The 23228-nt window shown below is 37.5% G+C and overlaps 2 protein-coding genes across 5 annotated transcripts in view; one reads left to right on the top strand and one right to left on the bottom strand.

Moving 5' to 3' along the window:
* Positions 1-14987, bottom strand: part of POLK (DNA polymerase kappa) — a 32241-nt gene extending 17254 nt beyond the window's left edge. The window contains exons 1-3 of one of the 2 annotated variants that reach the window (XM_069880036.1): positions 14928-14987; positions 5426-5604; positions 3314-3433 (exon numbers count right to left, since the gene is read on the bottom strand). In XM_069880036.1, coding sequence (XP_069736137.1) covers positions 3314-3433; positions 5426-5563 — 258 coding nt within the window. In that variant the 5' untranslated portion in view covers positions 5564-5604; positions 14928-14987. Of the gene's footprint in view, positions 1-3313; positions 3434-5425; positions 5605-14901 lie in introns of both variants that reach the window. The other variant, XM_069880035.1, reaches the window with a different exon arrangement.
* Positions 14988-15743: 756 nt separating this feature from the next.
* Positions 15744-23228, top strand: part of CERT1 (ceramide transporter 1) — a 75335-nt gene continuing 67850 nt past the window's right edge. The window contains exons 1-2 of one of the 3 annotated variants that reach the window (XM_069881138.1): positions 15744-16090; positions 19029-19163. In XM_069881138.1, the coding sequence (XP_069737239.1) occupies positions 15995-16090; positions 19029-19163 (231 nt within the window). In that variant the 5' untranslated portion in view covers positions 15744-15994. The remainder of the gene's footprint in view (positions 16091-19028; positions 19164-23228) is intronic. The other 2 variants (XM_069881136.1, XM_069881137.1) reach the window with 2 other exon arrangements.

Genomic DNA, 23228 nt, shown 5'->3' with positions numbered 1-23228 from the left:
CTACTGCTAATAATCACTTTAAAAAATTCAATATTTCTTGCAGTTATCTGTATCACGTAAGCCTGGATTGCTAGCAAACTGCAAAGTGACTTTTAAGGAAAAGCAAATACATAGGAAGTGAGTTAGATCTATTGTCTACTAGGAGACTGCAAGCAGTACTCCTGCTCTTTCAAATCCATGATGACATGAAGCAGAGGCTAAGCACGCACATTTCTTCACAAAATACTTCAATTCTGCTTAATTTGCTTTCATTCTTTTACCGAAAGACCTGCAGATACGTGCTCCTTTCTGAATGAAGTGTGAACTGTAAGTGTCACCAAAAAGCATAAATGGATTATTTGGCAGGTGATTTTTAAGGCCTAATTTTAACATGACTATGTTGGCAGTACCACACAATACAATATATATGTCTGTATATATATATATAAAAATATATAGATATTTTTAAAGTCTTATCAAACTATGATTATGTAACCATACTAATGACTATGCTGACTTCTGTTTGCCTAACAAAACATTGTTACTGCTAGCAAAAAAAACCCCAACAATTAGGCATAATAGAGCTCAAGAAATGCAAGCACTGAAAGATTAATTTTGCTTGCAAGCACAAGGACAAACACACGGATTCATGACATCGAGGTACCATTTCAGAAATGTCTCTGTATAGACCGCAGAGGGTTTATGGTCCTGGAAAGGCATGTTTATGTGCAATTTGCTTAGTTACTTGTCACTTGTTACTTGGTTTGCTTGTTACTTGCTTGTTTAATTCCAAGCTGATTTGAAGGTTGAAAGGCTAGAATAGGGTCTCAAACTAGGCTATTCCATACAGCAGAGCACAGTATGCTCCCTGAGGCCAAGAAAACTGGTTTAGGCAAATTAAAAGCACAAGAGGAAAGACTTCCAAAGAACAACAAAACAGTGGGGAATTTCATTATACATTACTACTACTAACTCAGCAAATGTTCAAGTCACACTATAATCATGAAAAGCATCCTTATTCTAAACTATACAGACAATTTTCAAGTTACTCTCAAACTGAAACTGCTGAATTTATTAGTTCTGTCAATCACCCCTCTAGTTATATAAACTTCTGTATTTAATTTTATTAAATTTATAACAAACTCCTTTTGCTTTTTGTCCCTAAATGTATTTCTAACATGATATTTACTGATCAGCTAACACATGTGAAGAATGATGTAAAATTATATTAAAATTATCAGAAATACATAACAATAACTGTTCAGCAAAAGCAACTGATACAAGTAATATACCAAACCAAAACAGACCCAAATGTACTTAGGGATTTCTGAGCATCTACCAATATTTCCTTAGTAAGAGAAAGCAAGCTATGGAACAATTCCCAGAGGCAAGCTAGTCTAACAACTTTTTAAAGCTGCCTTCAATTTTCCTTTGAAGCTAAGTAGAGACACTAAGGTTTTTTTATTTCTAAGCAAGATTAAAAAAAAGAGCACAAATTGTAATTAGGCTTATAATTTTGATAATAGCAACTTTCAGAAAATTTAAAGAGTAACCGCTCTTAATCTTAAATTGATTTGTGAAAGTAAACCAGAAAAGACTATTCAAAATCTCTTTAGTTTTCGTAAAAGCACCTGACAAGGTGAAGAGGTAAGAGTGATACCATTTTAAGATAACAGTAACTATTTACAGAATAAACACCTGGTATAAAATCCACATGGATAAAAATTGTAAACATCAGTAAAACCGTTTGCAAAACACTAGTCCCAGGAAGACTCACATGAAAGAATTTGCCTATTCTGATGCTTCCTTTTACTTCTATAGAAAGTAATTTTTATAGAAACATTAAAAGAAGATATGTTGCAAGATCAGTGAATCAAGATAGCAGAAGGGTAGTCAAAACAATTAAAATTTATTGGCTTTCACTATATATTCTTTAACTACATAACTATACACTAATTTTATATGATCTCTGTCATTCATTTTATAAGAAAGACTGCTTTTTTGTAAAATTAAGACTGCTGTGGTGAAGGAAGGATGGAAATGGAAGTATTTTTTCATAACTAGATTATTTAAAAGCTATTCCAGAAAAACTAAAGAAAAAAAAAATCAAAAAACCCACAAAAAATGGACAAGATTAACTACAACTAGCTATGGCATATAGGCTTGTAACTTTTCAGAGATACTTAGTAATTCCAAGCTTTTCTGGGCACAAATTTGAGACACTGGCATCTAATTTACAGAAGTGACTTGCAAATCTGTAATGAACAAAAAAAAAAACCAGACATGCCAAAGCTTGGGACCTGTAATCCTGACAACAGCATTCAAAATTAATGGATGTGGTTAATCTTCATGTGCTTTAGCTCCTCATTTACAGAAGAAAAACATCATTCGACTTTGCTGGAGTACTGCAAGAATCATTTAAAGAACTCACACTGTGTAATGTACAAAATGGAGAAGCCTATGAGGAAGTAAGTAATTCTGCATTCAAAGCTCAATTAGACTAGTGTACAACAAATAAAGCTTGGGGTCACCTGTTGAGCAATGAGGACAACAGTAAATATTGAGTAACTGCCTGCTCAGTGAACATTTTCTACACTATGCAGAGAAAGAAGCAAGAATCCTGTTAGGGAAAAATAGCACGCAATAACATAATAAAGACTGAATTACAGTACAGATGAAAAAGGAAAGGATCTAAGCTTCTACTAGCAACTTCAATTCTGTTGCACCTAAGAATGTTTAGTGTGCAACCTTGGTGACACATTTTTTTAACAACCTTTCATGCACAGTAGTACTTTGGACACTATCATCTATCATTAGCAGTTGAGAAGAGAAATTAGTCTCTTTGTCCTTCTAATTCAAGCCACTTTTATTCCTTGTGACTGCTTCCCATGATGAATTTTTCATTAATTAGCATAAATAAGGAATAAATTATATCCAGAAGTGTTGACAACTTATCCCCCGCATCCCATTACAAGCCATTGAACACAAATATATGTATTCTATAAAAACAGAAAGTAAACTCAAGACTGATGATACTTCTTAACAAGGTATTCAATAAAACTTTTATATAAACCATAATTACATCCCTTTAGTCAGACTTAAAAGAACAGGAATTACTTTGCTTCAGTTTACTCATTTAAGGAATATTTCTGAGTGATTTTACTGTTTATCCTTCTGGAAAGATTACATCATCAAAGTATTGTGTATTTCATGACTAACATCAAATGGTAGTTAACATACTGCTCACTTAATGCCACCAAAATGTAATGTAATACACAAACCAAAACATGTAACATTTGCCATTTACTCCAAAAAGTCTTTACAAGATTAGTACCTGCAGCTGTGCTTTCAAGAGCTGTTGTGTTGTAATTTTCTCTTTTATCTGCATCATTTTTTCAATCCGTTGGTTAACCTGTTGATCTTTTTTAAGTTCATTTTCATAAAATCTAGAACCCTGGAAGAAAATTGCAAAAACACTAGGGTTTTTATTTGTCCTTTTCTATAAACAACCCCAAATGATCTTTAACCATAGAAAATGTAAACCATAGTAACGGTTTTTAATGCATGCTCTGGATTTTCATATAAAAGATACAGAAAAGAGACCTGTGGTGCTTTACACCTCTCTCCTCAAATGAAACAAATATATTCGTCCTTCGCAGATCCCCTATACTCAGATGAGTAAAAGAGACTATTCAGAGAAGTTATGTGTATTATATTTACTTGTCCTAACACCTGACAACAAAATTCCAAGTAAAACTACCCTTTGCAATACCTCCCATATAAGAACCATATAACTAAAAATAAATATTATTTAAGCATTTGCCAGACTTCCATTTAGTTTAATCCACATGGAAATTAACACTGACACTGTAAAAAAATCCACTTATAATGTTAAGTATTTCATTGACCATTTAATCTTGAAAGACATTGCAGAATCAGAACACATTTGAGAGAGAGTATGATGAAAAGCAAATGGTTATTAAAAAAAAAATCCTCTTGCTCTCAATTATGTAATTGCTTCTTCAAGAATGAATAAAAGGGGATGTAATAAAAACATAAAAAGACAACAATCGTGTAAAGAACATATAATGAGACTTCCCTTCCTGAGTTGTAACAAAAAAAAAGCATAACATAAAACAGAAAAGAGGAAAACTCAAAATCAGGAAACAAAATATTTTTCTTTCAACATCTGCCTAGCTTACAAGAGAAATAACATTTGCAGGAAGAGGTAATGTCTTCTATTGAACTACCTGATAAAAACCGCAAAAGTGGAAAATTTTTTCACTCAAAACCTCTGGCAACAAAACTGTAACTGATGCCAAGAATTCAGCCACAATCAAATAAGAGTCAAGCATTTATATAAAAAAACAAAAACATAAAAAGGATGAAAGGCAAGACTGCAATCCATCATGTCTGATTGCTTAGAAGAAATCTCTAATTAGAAGAAATTGGGGTGCATTTTCTTTCAACATCAGACATGCAATTCATCTTTTCTCCCTCTGCAATCAAACATGACTTGTTGAGACTCTCTGAAAGAAGTATCAAAATGTTGGCGTGGGAAGCAACCTAATACTTAAATTGTTACTAAGCTATGGGATTTTCTAGGTCTCTTGCAGTATTTCGCAGTTGAAATGCTACAAAATGTTGTTGTGATAAAATTGTGGGTAGAGTTTGCAGATGTCATTTTGAAGACTAAAGAAAAGCTTAAGAAAAAGAGTCTGCCTCTTCTCAGATTTCTCGAGCCCTATCTGGTATTTATAGTCTGCTTTTTGGACAGGAATACATAGCTAGATACTGATATATTAATTGTGCAAGCCTATTTTAAAGCTTATTCTATTTCATACAAGGAAATGAAACAGTATCTGTTTTGATGAAAAAAGTAATCCAAATCACATTACTAGGGATATGTAAAACAAAGCACTAATTTTTAAAGAAAGAGTGAACAGAATAAGTAGAAGAAACGTCTAATCAAAAAGGGGCTTAATAGCATATCAAGCATCAAGGTAAAAATGCAAACAAAAGAAGTCTCCCAAATAACAGCTGTTTGTAGTGTTTTCTGCTGTACTGAAAATACTAGAAAAGGTTGATTATATCATATTGGCTGATTAATGACAGGGACAGCAAAAGGAATAGGAAAGGGGAAAACAAGACATCTAAGGAAACTGAAACCATCATGCTTACTTCTGGACAATGCCATTATATTTATGTACGTCTTCAGGCAAAAAGAAGCACCTAAAGACATACTCAGTTGTGTTCCTCCATGTTCCTATGGATGAAATGAAGAGTACCCTACGGTACTCAAAGCTACTGTCCCTCCTCTTCTTCTCCAAATACACGTTTATTCTTAGAAGCCGCCCTCCATCTACATGAGGGATAAAATTTCAAAAGAAGGTCTTATGATACTGTACAACAGATAAAGCACCAGGAAAAGAGTAATCATACCAACCTTGGTGGCTTCCATGATGATTTTATTGATTTTCTCTTTGTCCAATCCTTGCATTCCAGCTTTGTTATCATTAAGGCCCATTCTAAGCAGAACATCATCATTGCAAGAGCTGGTAGCAACTTTTTTCATGTTGTTCATAGCACTTCTTGAACACAAGTGCCTCTTTTAAGACTTATTTCCTAAAAAAAGTAATTTAAATCATGTATTTGTTTCTAAGTTCCAGCTGAACAATTACAAAAAAAAATCATTTGTTGTATTTGTTGAATAAGCATTTTATTCAGAAAGCAACGTACTTATCATAAATACAAAGACATGTATTCCTGTAAAGTGACTGACCTGCCACGCTCATCACATAAAGCCACCTACAACTCTATCAGAGCTTGGAGACATTAAGATTTTACCTTTTTTACTAACTTAAAAAGATAGTATTTTAAAAGCTCCTTTACAGAAATAATTGAGCACCACCAGCTTCAGGTAAAGGCTGAAAGTACCTTACACATACTCAGGAGATTTATGCCTGTATGCTACCCTGTCAGTTGAAAGTGACACGATACTGACTATACTGCCTTAAACACCAAATAATGTTGACTAGATTATAACAATAAAACAAAAGAAACTGGATGAGTTTAAAATGCAGAAGACCACTGCTGGTTTAGTCCTCATTCCTGCTTAAGAGTAGCTACAGAATCTTTCCCACTAATTTCCAGCTCAAATTTGGAACTGCTCATCTTTTAGAAAGAGAATGCTTCAATTAAAAGTTTAGAATAAAACCCTCTTGCTTAATTCACTATAAAATGAATGTGTTCCTTTCTTCCATTAATATGTAGAGCCATGCTATTCAACTAACAGAACACATCAAGCTTTGCTACTCAATTATTGCCATCAGTAATTTCTTATTCATGCAGTTTCTGACACATGAACTTCTGACATCTTCCCTTGTTGTTTATGAAAGTAAACAACTGAAACCTTAAAACAGGTTCTAATTATATGGTAAATTGTATTGATATTAAATTGATCACAAAAAACTAATGAAAGCACGTTTTACCCTCTGTGGCACGAACCTGTGGTCTTACTTTTGCCTGCTTAAAACAAGCAGAATCCAAGGGCGATACTGGCATAAATTACTTAATATTTATTACTGGAAAAGTATACAGAAAGAATTTCTTTCTATCCCAGGCTGCTGACTCATAAGCCACTTCACTTTACTGTCATGCAGGAAGCACATTCACTCCTAAACTTCCCCTTCAAGCTGCACCCGGTGACACAAGCCCTTCCTGTTTGGAGGAGCCTCCCTCTTCAGGCACATATACCAGCTCTATTAAACAACCACAAACTACACAAATTTATGAGGGCTGCATTTTTAATTTAAAGTCCTGGAGTGGGAAAGCGGCATTAAGTGGGCCTCACTGGCAACCAAACTGAAGGAGGTGATTATGAATTTCTGCATTTAGAGATGAATTTTTGCTGTCAAAAAACCACATGGATTACTTTTTAAAAATTTATCATAGTAAAGTTTATATTTTCCTGAAGATCTTCTCCTGAAACTTGTTAACCAACTGAACTCAAGATATTAAAGTCACCTTTAAAAGAAAAAATTCTGACAAAAATATACCAATTTTAATCATATCCTATTATTTCAGATTATTATATACAACATCTTATGAAGATGCAAGATCAGGTAGTTAATGCTGCATTTACGTCTGTATCTCTCACTGTATTTCAAAGAATAGATTATTATATAAAGATCAGAACTCCTCTCTTGACCCTTTAGCAGCACTTGAGTTATTATAATGGCAACCAGGAATGGGAGTGGCCTCTTAGCTCTTAATGTGTACCTATCAAATAAAAGGCCACAATGACAAACATTCTTATAACTTTTTCACTTACAGCAGGACACTCTCTTACAGTTAATATAAGCATTTACCAGAATAGGCTTGCTAGACTTCAATCAAAGGAAAAAGCACTCCATCCCACACAACATTCCAAGTTTCATCCCAAGCTCATACATAACCCTGCATCAATTACCACCACAATAAACTTTCCTCAAGGTAAATGTCTCTCCGTTATTGCCGCCTGGTTCTTTTATCACTCCTTCCCTCTAAGAAGACGTAATGAACACAAGATCTCTTTCACCTCCTGTTCCAGGCTTTACAATATTTTTTAGCTGTTCCTTACTTCTGAAAGCGTCTTTATCCCTGGCATACACAAATCTTTACCCCCCTCCTCATTCAGATCACCACTAAAGACTCCATTTTGTAGCAGAACCTTTAAACACTAATTTGTGCCAGTCAAAAACCTTCTCTAAAACACTGTTATAAACCCAACGAGAAAAAAATTACCATGATGATACCAGTGATGGAAAAAATAATTGTTTTTTAAAATTCTCATAAATGGTGCTCTCCTGATGTGTTTTATCTTTTCAGCTTCTTGTGTGGAACAAAATACATTGCTAGTACCAGATGATAACATCTATAAACATAAGATAATACCTTAGTTGGGATTAACAATAAAACATTTGTTTGAGAACATGACGTTAGTTATCCACCAAAGCTTCAAGGTGAACAGAAGGGAAAACATGAGTAACTGATACAATTTTCAGCAACTAAAGATGAACAGAACCTGAAGATTACCTTGGTTTCAGATTTAACAGACCTGAAGAAAAATATGTAAAATATTTAGCATATTGAAATTAATCACAAAAGCTACAATATGACAACAGACACACCACTGTCGGATAAAACCAGTGGATCATTTGCCATAGACAAAATGAGAACAGAAGTATTATATTTAAAGGAAGCGCAGAAGAAGCACGGTTTGAATCACTATGCAAAATGTGAATAAAATGTCAGTATAGAAGCTGGTAAGGACAAGGGAGTCATTTTTAATGGAAAACTAACCTAGAGAAAACATTGGCCTTGTGGTGTCACAATCTTATAAAATATTTGCTAAATTAACTTGAAAAAAGTGGGTAAAGGTTTAGAGTCTAATGAATCACTAACTCAGAACAGTCTAGGCAAAGAGTGACATATTTTTGGCACGCTGTCACCTCAAGAAACTGCTGCAAGACTGAGCTGTTTTCCCTAACAGAACACATGATATCTCTCAGCATCATACTGTGTAAGTAGGGTGTGAAAACAGAGAAGTCTGTGAAAGCAGCCTACAATTAAATACTACCTTATTATTACTGTAATTTGGGAATAGGGGAAAGGGAGCAGGAGAATCAGCTGGAAGAGGTAACTTTCCAATTGGTGCTGTAAGGTTCTCTTAAAAGCAAAGAGGAAGACTTTGGCAGTGGATGCCAACAGTTAATGCAAAACCAAACAGTGTAGAGGAACCACAGAATAGCATGACTGTACAGGAAGCTTTATTAGTAACATGTGATGCTTGTAAGTGGAAAAAGACCACTAATAACACCTCAATCAAGCTTTTCTAGAAGCAAGCACAGGTACTCAGTGAACCTGTCAGGCAGGGCTATATCGTATACAAAAGTATCAAGCGACGGAAACAGCAGTAAAATCAGAGCAACGATTTAATTTCAAGTGTGTCTACCTTTATCCACATTTAGCACATTTTTGGACAGTTGACTCAACTAGACTGCAGGAAATGGCTTCTATTTGACCCTGTACCATTCCTCCAGCCTCTCTTCATTAAAAATCCTCCAAGTCCAGCAACAGAAGCCCTGTGCATTGTGTGAAAACTTAAATGCCTTCATATTATTATTTTCAAGTTATAAAACAATACAAAATAAAAATAAAAATGATTTCTAAGAATATTCCGTTCAGTGGACACAGTGTTATCACGCAGACTGCTAACAGTTTAATTGGTAGCGTTAACTTGCTGTGAAGAAGTACCAGGACTGGAAAATGATATAAGCATGGAAAAGCTTGAAAAATTTATTCACATATAGAATTATGATTTGACACATGTAAATCTTGTACAAGTCCTCATTTAAAAAAAATCAAATTCTCACATCTTTGCTATCACAAATGCTCATGCCAACAGCGAAATGGAAACAAGTTACTAAGATACACAACTGCCAGCTTCCCCAGAGCTCTCAAGCTAAACTTAGGACTCAAGATATATATTACAGATATAAAAGACCATCTTTTACAACCCAACTGCGCTGAGTAAGTCTCCACAACGTGCAAAAAATCCCACTGCTACAAATAGCAAAACAATTATTAAAGACTCCTTTCTACAAATTTTCAGTTATTATTTTTAAGATGGCTAGAAGAAGAATCTAAATAGAATTATTTTTTTATTTCTGTGAAACTCATAAAAGCTTCCAATAACATTTCATTAATTTATTGTAGTATATTCCAAAAATTTTGTCTTCAAAAGTCAAATATGAAATATCCAACTTTAACACATCTCCAGTAAAAGTAATTCAGTAGTTCAGGACTCTAAAAGAGGCAACTTTAGTTATTTCAAAAAATACACTTGCCATAAAACTTTGCTGGTCCACCACCTTGCCGTAACACACATTTAATACAACAAAAAAACCTCATAAGCCAAGACAAGAAACATCAAGAAAATAAAGCAAGATGGATAAGTGTGTTTCCCTAGTGAGAATGCTACAAAAAAAAAAAAAAGGTGACTAATAACCATTCTTTGCAGTCACTTTATTGACATGGAAGTAAGCTTAAGTGTTGTAAGAAGATTTCTGTAGCAAAACCTATAAACTCATAAGCAGTTACTGCTCTGGATTGCAGACATGAAAACTCGTATTCAAGTATTTACAAAAACTTTCAGTTTATATAAATGTAAAATATAAAATATACCCCAGGAAATTCATATAGGAAGTTACATACAAACAGAGTCACAGGATAAGAAATCAAGTAATTTAAACAAACAAACAAAACAAAAAAAATGCACCAAAACAAACAAGCAAAAAATGCTAATAAAAATTATTTTGACAAGAGATGAGGAAAGCTGTTAAACTCCACTGTAAGTAAGCACAGTCACTCTTGGGCAGAAATGAAGATCATGTGTACCGAAGACTATATTTCATTACTTTTTGCCAAGCATTGAAGAATTCTTGAAGAATAAAGGATTGAAGAGTGAATGCAGAACAAGCCAAGCAGACTGATTCATGAGCAACTTTCAACCCCAACCTTTCAAACGTCTCCCTTGCACTGGAAATTATAACAACTGGGAACCACATCACAGGCCACTTCAAAACAAAACCTCTGGATACCACTGAAACAGTATTATAAGTAATTAATAAAAAGAAACTATACAAGACTTTCCCAATGATACCACAACTCATCTAAATCAAGTTCTTCAACAGACACCACTTTATTTTCACTCCAATTGTTAACTAAGATTGAACTGGTGGCCGTGTACGTACATTCTTTATTCTACTCACTGAGCAGAACTATTTTCATCTAGACTGTGCATCCAAACGTTCAAGTCAATATTGTTAAAAAACTAAAAACCAGCTAACACTTTTGCATAGAAATTCATGTACCAACAGTCAGGTCATTAGAGCAATTTGTTACCCACAAATGCCTTGCTTTATTTCTTGAATTTCTAAGGCAAGGATGAACATACATTCAACAAATTAGGAAAAATTCAACCCCGCTAGACTACTTGTAACATTTCTGGTATTTAAAAGGTTACAGTACAAACTCCAGTATTGCATTTGATTTCATATTACTTGATGCATCCATTATGTGGATTTATCTCAAAACTTTCCAACAAGTGGCGTACCGCTTTTCTGGCTGATGGGATCAAATTTAACAAACTCCTTAACTCTCATTTCCTTCTAAAAACACGTTTCTCTGAAAATTAAGTTTAAGTATCTCAGGCTTTACAGTCCCTCCTTCGCAGCAGGGTAAACCACTGAAAAACAAATACACATGAAAGCAAGTACATCAGATGGTCCTTTTGAACTAACTGCTCAATTCTTTTCAGCCACAGGGAGACTGATATTTACTTGTGCCTGGTTTCCCAAAAGCCTCAAGAAGAGGACTCCTGTCAGTTTTAATCCTATAACTAGGTACAAGAAAAGAACTAGCAGGGGCAACTGCACAACAATGTAATCAGCATTTAATATACATGGTATTAACCACCTAGCTTCCTTACTAATGTATTCAAAGTGCTAATGTTTAACTATTCTGTCTCTCTCACAACATACAGTAAGATACAGTTCCCTAGAAAACAGAATCTTCTAAGAAAGATCTAAGTATGTAATAATTCAAGGCGCATGATAAATTAATACTGAACAGAAAACTGGGCTAGGATTTGCAGAAGTGAAAATAACAGCTGTCCAAGCTGATATAAACAATTTTTCAAGTAGCAGTTGACTCAACATTTTATAAAAACATTGATCCCATAGAAGCACCTAGAATTAGCCTTCAAAAAAACAAAGCCCTAGAATTATGTCTTTTCTAAACTCACTGGCTTTAAAATACAACAAATTACAGACAATTAAATCCTTTTAAAAAGTAAAAAAAAAAAAAAATCACACTGCAAAGTAAACATAATAGAAACTGCTTCTGATAATGCCCAAAATTAAATGTCAAAATATGGGTTTTACACCATTTGAACAATTATTCACTTATGTGAAAAGTTACATAAGTGAAACAAGTGGAATACTCATCCTATATTAATTTTCTGCAGGGAAGATGCAGTACAATTCTGTTGAAAACCCTGCTTTCAGCTTCCCTATCTAAAAAAACCTCTTATCTTTACAACTTCATGGTTTATTCAAAGGGCAAGGAACTGTGATATCTTCTGTCTCTATTCAGCAATTTATAAGACCTTTCAAATGCAAAGATTTATCTCAAGGTTCTAACCAAAGTTCCCTAGTACTTCTAGATTACTGAAAACAAATTTGCAGTTTAACCCATAAAAAAAAATAATCAAGGAACTGCAACATGATTAAGCACATTCACCAGTAAAAACTACATCACAAGTGGTGCAGTTACCTGCAACTTCGTTTCTATAGTATGTGTTTATTGCGAACATATTCACAAATAGCAGCAGTTTTCTGCTTTGGTTTTTGTTTGTTTTTTTTTTTATTTTTACTTAGAAGGAAAACCCTAATACAGTGATTCCCAGAGATTACAACTGTTTTAGAAAAATATGTCTGAATAATTTTTATCTCTGAGCCTATGCTATTGGGCAACATGTTGTGGTACAAACAAAGCTCCTTCAAGGATCCTCTTAAAAAAATAGTCTTAAATTCAAGACCAAACATAACCATGAGCATGGACATGTTTATAAGCTGGTGATTAATGTGTTTTAACAACATACAATGAACACACTAAACCAGAAGGTACAATAGTGGAAATAAGAAATATAAAAATGGAGAAGAAAAAAATCAGATATTTCTAAAGTTATCCACTTCATGATGCTTATGACTAACATCTTTAGTAGTAAAACTCAAGAAATAATTTTTTATTACAAATAGCTTATAAGCAATACAAAACAACATTATCTGTTCTTCTGTTCTAACAAAGGTGAAGACTATTTCCAGTTAAATCAGTAATTCTTAAACTTTTTGCAATCTCTACGACACTAGCTGGGGCACAGACCGAGTACTGGGATTTACATGGAAAGAACAATCACAGCAATGAAGTACAAAATAAAGGACCTGTGGAAAAGGCATACAAACAGGTAGAGCGTATCGGTTTGATCATCACCATTTCCCATGCTTTGGTTTGCATCCTAGATTGCTCCTGGAGCAGGGAAACCAGATTCCTTTCAACCTAAACTAAACGGGAAAACCGTGCTTTCAGAGCACGCTTAGAATCATAGAATCATAGAATAACCACATTGGAAGAGACCCACCGGATCATCGAGTCCAACCATTCCTATCAAACACTAAACCACGCCCCTTGACGCATTACAATTGCTAATTCAAGTGCCTTCCGTGGGACCAGGCTAACTAGTCCAAAGAAACACCTCTTAAAACATGCATAAGATGAATTTAAGGTCCTCAGAACCCAATCTTCCCTTTACAAATCCATTTCTAAAGCACCACATTCTCGGTAACGTGGGTATGTCCTGATCTCATCAAAAGTAATAGACAGCAAGTTATATATGAAGAAGATGGTCTGAACGTTAGAAATAAGAATTAATTTACATCAGGTATTCACAATCCCAACACACCTTTAGGAAGAACATAAGCTAGTGATGTTATGAAAAAATAAGACATATTAGGAAGATATGGCAGATGCAAAAAAAAGTTATTGGTCAGCATAGACAAAACATTACACAAAAAGTTGAAAAGGTAAACCTTTGAGGATGTGTTTGGTGCTGTTTGTTTAAAGTTTGGTTATAAGATATTATCTACGATTAGTAATCTAACAAACATTCTGTCTTACAAGGATGAATATAATGGAATCATAGAATAGTTTGGGTTGGAAGGGACCTTAAAGATCATCTCATTCCAAGCCCCCTACCATGGACAGGGACACCTCCCACTGGATCAGGTTGCTCAAAGCCCCATTCAACCTGGACTTGAACACCTCCAGGGATGGGGCAGCCACAGTTTCCCTGGTCAACCTATGCCAGTGCCTCACCACTCTCATAGTGAAGAATATGTTTGTTAAAGAACTTGAAAGATTATCTGCCCGTGACATTTTTATTTTTTTAACACCTGAGTCGTTCTGTGTTCCAGAGAGGAAAAAAAAAAGGGGGGGGGGGGGGAGAGAAGCTACTTCTACAGTTAAGCAAATAGTCCTAGACTAAAAGCATAACAGCACATGGTTAAGGAGTATGCATCACTGCCAAAAGGATTTGTTCAGACATGTCTCTTCCAACTTCTGCTCTGGATCAGGGCAGAGAAAGAAATTCATTTAGAGTTTACTGGGGGAAAAAAACCCAAGTAATCTCACTTAACTTTAGCAACTTACTGCAAAGAAGAACTATTTCTCATGCATATCAACATATACGAAACTCTGTTACTCTGCTTGCTTAAGAGTTGCAGTACATCGCAACAGGCACTAAAAATACCTCACTCGGTTTCTTTCCAAAAAGCTAGTGAATCAAAGAACATAGTTTCTCAAAGATTTATGTATTATTGTCTAAAATAGCACCCACAATAGACTCGTTTAAAAATTTTCCTGCATATTCCAGTGATTACACAAACATTACAACATCGGTGAGTGTTCTTTATTCCTGCTTTAACGATCGCTTTCACTGCTGCACTCATTACAGCAAAGGCTTTGGGCTGCTATTAATATTATTCAGTTTTTAACTGCTACATACTTAGACAGCGAACATAAATAACCGTGTCAACACTAAGAGCTCTTTCAGAAAACCAGTAAACTCTGAAGCAGAAAAACATGGAAAAATCACACACGATTTGTCGTAAGGAAGTAGTCGGGAAAATACAACTGTCCTGGGTTGCTCTTGCAATACAGCCAACAGCCTGCGTTTCAAAGATGAAGCTTCCTTCACTGACGCTTTTTATATACTTATTTTCACCCAAGAAATCATGAGAAGGGAGATGAGCCTGCACAAACCTTAAGCCCTTCCCAGCCCGCCGCACCTGCTCAGCAACTGGGAAGCGACACGCTCAACTGCTTTTTTTTCCTGTTGGGTTTTTGGTTTTTTTTTCCTTAACAGCCGCTTCGCCCCAAAGACCGCCAGCAGAAACGCTTTTACGGGACGGGACCCGCCCTCCGCACTCAGCCGGGAGCGCCCCACGCCCCTTCCTGCGGCGCCGCGGCCGCCATCTTTGTTACGGGAATGGCTTTGCGGCCGCCATTTTTGTGACCGGAATGGTTTCGCGGCCGCCATCTTTGTGACAGGAACGTTTTTTGCGGCCACCATCTTTGTTGCGGGAAAGGTGAGGCCGCCGCCTTAGAGCGTACCGAGTTTGAAGCGAGGAAGGCGAGGATGCATCCCTCGCGCCTGAAAGCAAGAGGGGCTGCGGAGACGTTTCGCCTCGCTAAAGAAAAGCCCCTTCCTCATCCCAAAAAGAGCAAACGCGCGTCCCAGCAGCCCCGCCACTCCCGCTCGGCGCAGCAGAACTCCCCACCTCACCCCGGGGCGCGGAGGCGAAACCCGTAAGCGCGACGGCCGCGACCCGCCGGCGAGCGCCAGAAAGCGCCTCTCCCGAGAGGCGCCGGCAGCCGGGCTTCCCGCGGCACGGGAGAGGACTACAACTCCCATCGGGCATTGCTAGGGGAGGAAACTACGACTCCCGTCGGGCACCGCGGCTGGGGTCGAGGGTGAGAGCAAAGACTACTACCCCGGTCAGCGCCGCTGGGGCGAGGGGAGGGACTACAACTCCCGTCGGTCCCCGCGCAGGGGGAGAGACTACAACTCCCGTCGGGCCCCGCGGGGCGGGGGCGGAGCGGAGGCGGTAAATAGCGGCAGGGAGCGCCCGCCTCGCGTTAAGATGGCGGCTGGGGCGGCCCGGGCGGCCGAGCTGTGAGCGCTCGCCCCTCCTCTCCCCGCCACCCTCTATGCTGTGGCTGCTGCTGCCGTGAGGGGGAAGAATCCCGGGGCGGGCGGCGCCGGTGTCGCCTGAGCAGGGAGTGCCGCCGCTCCGTTCCCCCTCGGCCGAGCCAAGCCCTTCCCGTGCCGGCAGTGGCCGCGGCTCGGGGCTCCATGTCGGACAACCAGAGCTGGCACTCGTCCGGCTCCGAGGAGGACCCCGAGGCCGAGCTCGGGCAGCCCGTGGAGCTGTGCGGGGTGCTCAGCAAGGTGAGCGGCGGCCTGGTGGGGCCCGGCGGCTCCCCGGGATCCGCGGTCCGAACGGGGCGGGAGGCGGGGGAGGGAAATCGCGCTGGAACTCATTCCCGCTTTTAAAAGTAAACAGTTTCAAGGTGAATATTGTATTGCCAACTTTGAACTCGGGTATTTATTTTTCTAATTACTGATTTATTTCTTTTATTACAGAAAGTACCTTCAGAATAATCTCCTCATTATGAGGGTGGTGAGGCCCTGGCACAGGTTGCCCAGGGAAACTGTGGCTGCCCCATCCCTGGTGGCATTCCAGGCCAAGTTGGATGGGGCTTGGAGCAACCTGATCCAGTGGGACACGTCCCTGCCCATGGCTGGGGGCTTGGAATGAGATGACTTTTAAGGTCCTTTCCAACCCAAACTATTCTATGATTCTATTAAAAACGTCAAGATACATTTAGAATTTAAGCATCGTGTTTTGAATTTTTTTCCCTGTCCCACAAAATAAGGCTGGGCACAAGCCAGTGTAGGAGGCATGGGTCACAGGACATGGAGATCATAAATCTGCCCTGGGTGCTGAGGAAACAGCCACAACAGGGCTGGGTTTCCGCTTTGTGTGAGGAACTCAGTGAACTCTTTCCAGCCTGAAAATGTATCTGATGCCAGAAACGGGCAGAACAATTAGGAGGAATGAAGGGTCTTGGCTTTCATTTGTAAGACATTTTCGTCTGTAGTGGATGAGGAGCAGGAGGTGGTGACAGTAAGGTAGATGTGGGATGCTGCAGCAGTTAAAATGTGAGGGTTTGGGTTAGTGTAGTTTTATTGGGTTTTTTCCATTGCCAAGTTGTCCACTGATTAGATGCTTCCATCATTACAGATTTTAGTATTTGTGGGATGTAATTACTTTTTTCCTGGCACATTAAATACATGAAGTCCAAATGTTTCTTTTTGGTGTAGCAGGTGAAATCTTCTGACATTCTGTAGCATACCTACGTGCAAACTTTTCATTTTTCTGGATGGTTATGCTGATTGTAGCTGACATTGCCTTTCCTGTGAGAACACAGGATGTAATCTGAATAGCCGAGTATGATGAAACCTGTTGCAGTTAATATGGTTGAGGGATAAGTTTACCTTTTGTTAGTTGATGCCTTAATAATGCATGAGACATACTAACTAAAATGAAATAGGAGAACACCAACCTTTCTACTAAGGAAATATTATCTTTTTAATAACTTTTTTTATACAATTTAATTCTGAAGCAATAAAAGTAGGCTGCAGTTCTCTGCGTGCTTAGTTTTGTTTCATTTCTGCCCTTCAGTAAAGAGAGAAGCTTTGAAGGAAACGGAATAGTTTGGTAAGAGAAGCTTATTAGAAATGCATCCTGCTGGTTGCTAAGTGTTCAGAACTCTAAGCGTTTTTCCATTGTACTTCCTGTTAACAATTTTAAGGTGGATACAAAGAAAGAACTTCATTGTGGATGAATCTTTCTTGAAGCACAAGAATCTAGATGCTTGTTGAAAAAAAAAGAAAGTTGTCTTTTTTTTTCCAAATCTAGTGCCTGCACAGTATACTTTAAGGAGTCTCTTAAGTCCTGGCACATTTTGATTGCAACAGCAAATGCAAGATTGATTGCTATACTTGTCTCACTGAACTTTGTCAGACAAAGGTGGTCTCCTCTCTGTCCCGTGCTCTTTTTCCCAAGATAACTTTGGACTCTGCCTTTCACAACTGAGAGGAGTTGGGAATATGAGAAACAGGAAGAGTGGAAGACAGTAAATAACATACCTCCATAGCTTCTTGTGCTACCAGTTCATTTACTGAGCACAGCTGAGACCTTCTTTAAGAAACACTGAACTTAGCAATTCGATGCATTAAGACATCAAAAAGGGCTGTTATCTTTGGAGAGCAAACCAAGTTCTAGCCTACGCCTGAAAATTGTTAGGAATTTCTTAGCTATAGAATTTGTTTTCCTCCAGCCTCCTCTTGTTATTACTCGAGTTAATATGTAGTTATGGGGCAAGTATTAACTAATCTGTGTATTAACTCATAAGCATAGTATAGTGTGGATACAAGCTTGTCGGTTGACTATGATTGAAGACCAAGCACCAGTATATCATCACAGCTGCAGAACAGTCCCGATGCTCTTTCAGTATTGTATGGTTCTACAGAGTGCAGCTGGGAAGGTGTTGTGGATATAAGACTTGTAACCAGAATGTTTAGTCACTTCTTTTTAGATGAGGTGACTTATTCTGTAGGAGGAATCCAGGTCTTGTTCCTGGAGTATTGCCTTCATTCCATAGATGAACGTGGAATCCTTAGAAAGATTTAAATAGCAAAAGGATGATTGGACATCTGCTAATAAGCGAGTATCTTAATGAGAAGGTGGTTAGGAATTAAAGCCTAAAGCAGTATCTGTGGGCAGTATTGAACTGATAGTAAACTGACTACTCCAAGCACTACAGTAGTTATATACTGTACTGTGGGATAGTGGTATGTTTGTATTTATATGAGGTAAACTAGATAATTCAGTAAAAACACTTTTGTAAAAATTAATTTCCATATAAAATACATTATTTTATGTTCCCCTTAAGTTTGGCTTTTGCTAGCTCTGGATTTTAAATTAGATGGCTAAACTCACCTTACTGATTAATGTTTGATTTTTCTCCTCTCCTCTCCTTTCCTCAATTTGTATGTTTATTATGTTTAACTGGCTTTCTCAATGCAGTTGTAGTCAAGACATCTCTTATGCTATTGCTCACTTGAAACAACTGGGGTTTAGTACCTTTGGGAGTTTGTAAAATTGTTTTAAAAGCTCTGAGCAGAATAAAATTCTCAACCGAGAAGAACTTATTTTTAAAAGTTGCTTTTTTCTCCTGCTGCTTGAAATCCTGAGAAATGTCAGTCACACTGTTTATTGTTATTTTTTTATTAGCTGATCTTTGGAAATTTTTTTTGACAGTGGACCAACTACATTCATGGGTGGCAGGATCGATGGGTAACTCTGAAACGCAACACACTCAGTTATTACAAGTCTGAAGACGAAACAGAATATGGCTGCAGAGGCTCTATCTGTCTGAGCAAGGCTGTGATTACAGTAAGTGCTATTTCATTATTGCCATCTTTTCATGGTTTGAGGTGTTACATATTTGTAGTCTGGTGCCTGGTGAAAGCAAACATAGATATGGCAAATGCTATTAGGTCATCTGTTATTAAAGTTAGTGGTATCAGTGGAGCACTGTGGAGGAGGGCAAGGAGTTCCAATAAGAAAACAAGACAGTCTTATTTGCAGCTGCAGTAAGCACGTTTTCATCTCTTATGTTAGAGGTTTCTGTGGGCAGGGATACAGTTTGCCTCTGGAGGCTGCAAACTTTTTCCAGAGGTTGGCGTAAGATCCCAGGGCAGCTTCCTAAAGGAGACACTATCCGTCACTGTCCTTACACTTTGTACTCAAGAGAAGGTAGTAGATCTTTGGCTGTGCTTTCTGAATGTGACTCTCTAGAACATTACTGCAAGAAAGTGTTTTAATATGTGCTTACTTCTCTTAAACAAGTCAGTGTGTTGCTGTTTTTGTCTAATGATACAAGATCCGGTCTTATATTGATAAGAATAAAGAGCCTGCATAGAGGTGAAATCTCGAAGATGAATTGGCTGTAGAAGGTAATGTGGGTTTTGTGGCTTTCAAACCTATGGTATATATTAATTATGGCTAGTGCTTATGGAAAAGCATGCTGTAGCTTTTCTGTGTTACTGTTAAGTAGTCCAGTTATGTGATATAGGAGAAAATATAGCAGGACTTCTTTGTAGCACTGAAGTTCTCAGAGTAGTAGTGTTAAATATCACTATTTAGACTGAAATGAGGATGACAAATGAGAAGTTGTATTTCTTACTAATATTCAGCTTACAAATAGAATTTTATTGAACTCATATGGGCTTGAAAAAAATGTCTGGATTGATTGTGTCAACCGTAAGCATTTTGGAAAAAAGCTTATGAAGAAAACGCAGGGGTTTACATTTAAATATCTGACAGGTACTGCGGTCATCTAAAAATGAAAACATCACCTCATCTATTTTAAAATTCTTTTTAAGCTGTGTAAAACTTTAAACCATGTTCAAGATTTACTGATACATGGTGCGCAAAAACAGTCTCTAGGAAATCTGACTTATGTGTACTTTCGGCAGTCTGTAGTAGTACCAGACTCTGACCAGGCCTTCCAAAAAGGCCTGGTCTCGACTTCACTAGCAGCAGGCTTAACACGCCAACCAGGCGGAGATGGGAACATGGTGGCAAGGCAATAGGCCAAGGGTCATCTGAAAGCATGCTGCAGAGCACATCTCAGCCACCTGAATTCCAGTTGTGGTGAGAGATTATAACAATGCAGCTACTGCTGCTGGAATATTTTGGTACATTGCTCTTCATAAAGGGAAGTTGGTGAGCTTATCTTCTGGCTGGGAAGTGTGTAATGCTGCAACTTCTTACAGATAGCTTTTTTCCTCTTCAATCTGGCACTTGTTACATCTGGTAACTTGGAGTGCAGCCCTTACATTTTTTCCAGTTCTTGAATACGTTGAGAAAGATGCTGTGGAGTTGAGGAAAGTAAAAAGTGTGCAAAGATCTAAAAATTAATCTGGTATTTTAGTTATTCTGTTTTCATTGAGGCTCATGCTTTGTGAGTAGTATTTGACAGTTTGTTTGATTGTGGTTTGAGATGGCATCTCTGAAACCTAATAAAGGCCCACTAATTACTTCTAGCTGCAGTTAGTGATCGTTGTGTAGGTATTAGAGGTTCAGGGATACTGTTGGATCATTTAATGTCTCTAGGATATTTATATTTACTTCTGGCATTGTCATGCAGTTATTCTGTCTCTTGTTTTTCTGAAGTTATTCTTTTAAGCTAAAGTTTTAGCACAAGGGCTTTTAGTTTGGTAGTTGTTCGGCAGCAAGTTGAAAATCTTTTAAAAACACTGGTCTTCAATAGAAAATTAATTATACTCAGAGATAAGCATTGAAGATATTCTTCCTGAGGTACATAGTTAATCTTTACTTTCCTGTCCTTGTAATATTTTACTGTGAGCTTACTAGCATGTATTTGAATGCATCGGAGAAAACCAATAGCTGATAAAATGTTGAAATACTGTGTAAAACCTACTTTTTCTGTCAATTGAATTTGCTCTTTACTCTGCCTTATAATTACTTTGATAGAGACGGAAAGTCAGATTTCTCTGTGGCTTAGTGTTCAGTAGCACTGATATGATGTAGCTGGGATCTTTGTCTTGAGCGTTTAAATAGTCTTTCACTATACTGTAAGTTTAATTTTCCTTAATCTTGCCAGTCCAGAGTCGGGCATAGGAATTACCTGTCTCCTAAGCTGGTGTATCTCAGCAAGCTTTCCTTCAGTACAAAGCAGAACATGAGTAGTATGAGATGGTGTTGATGGCTCTAATGTTTCCTTGTAGGAAAAAGTGATTGGATTTTAATGAAACTTTCTTTTAAGCACTCAGACTAGGTATGCACTCTTTGATTCAACAGGGTGCGTAACAATTTTCTGTGTGTAACTAATGCTACCAGGAGTATAGAATGTCTATGTTTTGTTGATGTATAAGCATAAATTTGGAAAGCTGCTGTCACTGACTAGTCTTACTGTACTTCCAGCATTGAAGGTCAGCCTAGTCACACTATTAATTGAGACATTAATGTTGTATTCAGAAAGGTGCATTTGCTTGTCCTCTTGTTTTATCATTCATATCACATTGGGCAGAGATTGATAGGCAGATAAGCCTACAGGGATATTTTGAGACACTTGTTTCTACCATCTGTATTTAGTGAGAGGAAGACTTGTTAAATTAGCTTGTTAAAATAGCTTCTTCAGGTATTTCAAGTGTAGAATTATAATGTAATCCTTCCAAAACAGGTAGGTTCCTGTGAAATATAGTCTTTAATTGAATGAAAAAGATGCGGTCGGTTTGGACTGCTTTTTATATTAACCACTAGGACTGAAAAGAGCTGATTTTTCTGGAATGGAGGACTAAAGCATGAATATTTATTGTATACTTGCTGGATTGCATCAAGTAATAAACTATCAAGAACTGGCCATGTGAATTAAGTTATGGAGAGGGCAGTGAAAGTCGATAAAGATGCTGAGTTGCTTTTAGCCAGGTAAGGAGAATACCCCAAAGATGTTTATTTTGTTTATAAGAGAATGGAAGTTTGAACACAAGTTGGAAGTTCTGCGGTGTGATCAAAGGATGAGATGAAATTATGGGTATTATAAAATATTCATATACGCACATTCTTAAGCTTTCTTACATTAATCTCGTCTGGACATCCTAAATTACTGCTGTAGTTTGTTTTGAAAGCCAGATGATGTTTTTAAAGATAGCCTTTATTACAATAAATCTTTGTACTTTCAATCTTAGAGTCAATCTCAGTGGGGACTTCTGCGTACACAATTAGGAGTAGATGTTCACGGTAGTCCTGTAATGGTGAATCCATGAGGTTCAACTTTGGAGTTGGAATGTCTAGGATCTGTCATTAAAAGAACTAACAGAAATGCTCGGTATAGCTAGAAGTCCAACTTCCAGGCAAACTGGCCTTTCAGTTGTACTGTGTTTGCCTTGATTACTGTTTTCTGATAGCGCCATTGCTACTTTTGTACAGAGTGACTTCCACTGACTCGTGCAGTCACAGTGTGCTATATCAAGAATAACACGGTATGCATAGAATAATTTAAGCTAGAAGGGAAATCTGGAGGTCACCTGCACTGCCCCCCCACTTCAGGCAGTCTTACAGAAAAAACAGCACTAATTTAATCCTGGTGGTGATTTATATCAATAGACTTTTCATGTTTACAAATCCTAAAAACCAATGTGTTTACCTCATGAGATCTAGTTTTTTTCCAGAAAGGATTTGGTGGGTCAGGATAGCTCTTCTGCATGTGCCCACATGTAGAATCCTGAAAAAAGCACAGATAAATGCCATGCTTGTCAAATTTTGAGAATACTTAAGCTCAGCCATATCTGAACTTTGTATTTTTTTTGTCACTATGTCACTAGTGGTGACTACCTATACAGGAAGAGCTCCAAAAGCTTATGTTCCAACTTAACCTGCAGCGTTTCTTCCAATAGGATCCACACATACCATACTCTTATAATCCAGTGGTTA

The sequence above is a fragment of the Phaenicophaeus curvirostris genome, chromosome Z (assembly GCF_032191515.1).
Source record: "Phaenicophaeus curvirostris isolate KB17595 chromosome Z, BPBGC_Pcur_1.0, whole genome shotgun sequence".
NCBI lineage: Eukaryota > Metazoa > Chordata > Aves > Cuculiformes > Cuculidae > Phaenicophaeus > Phaenicophaeus curvirostris.
Note: the sequence above shows the minus strand (reverse complement) of the source record. Positions and strands in the feature narration are given on the sequence as shown.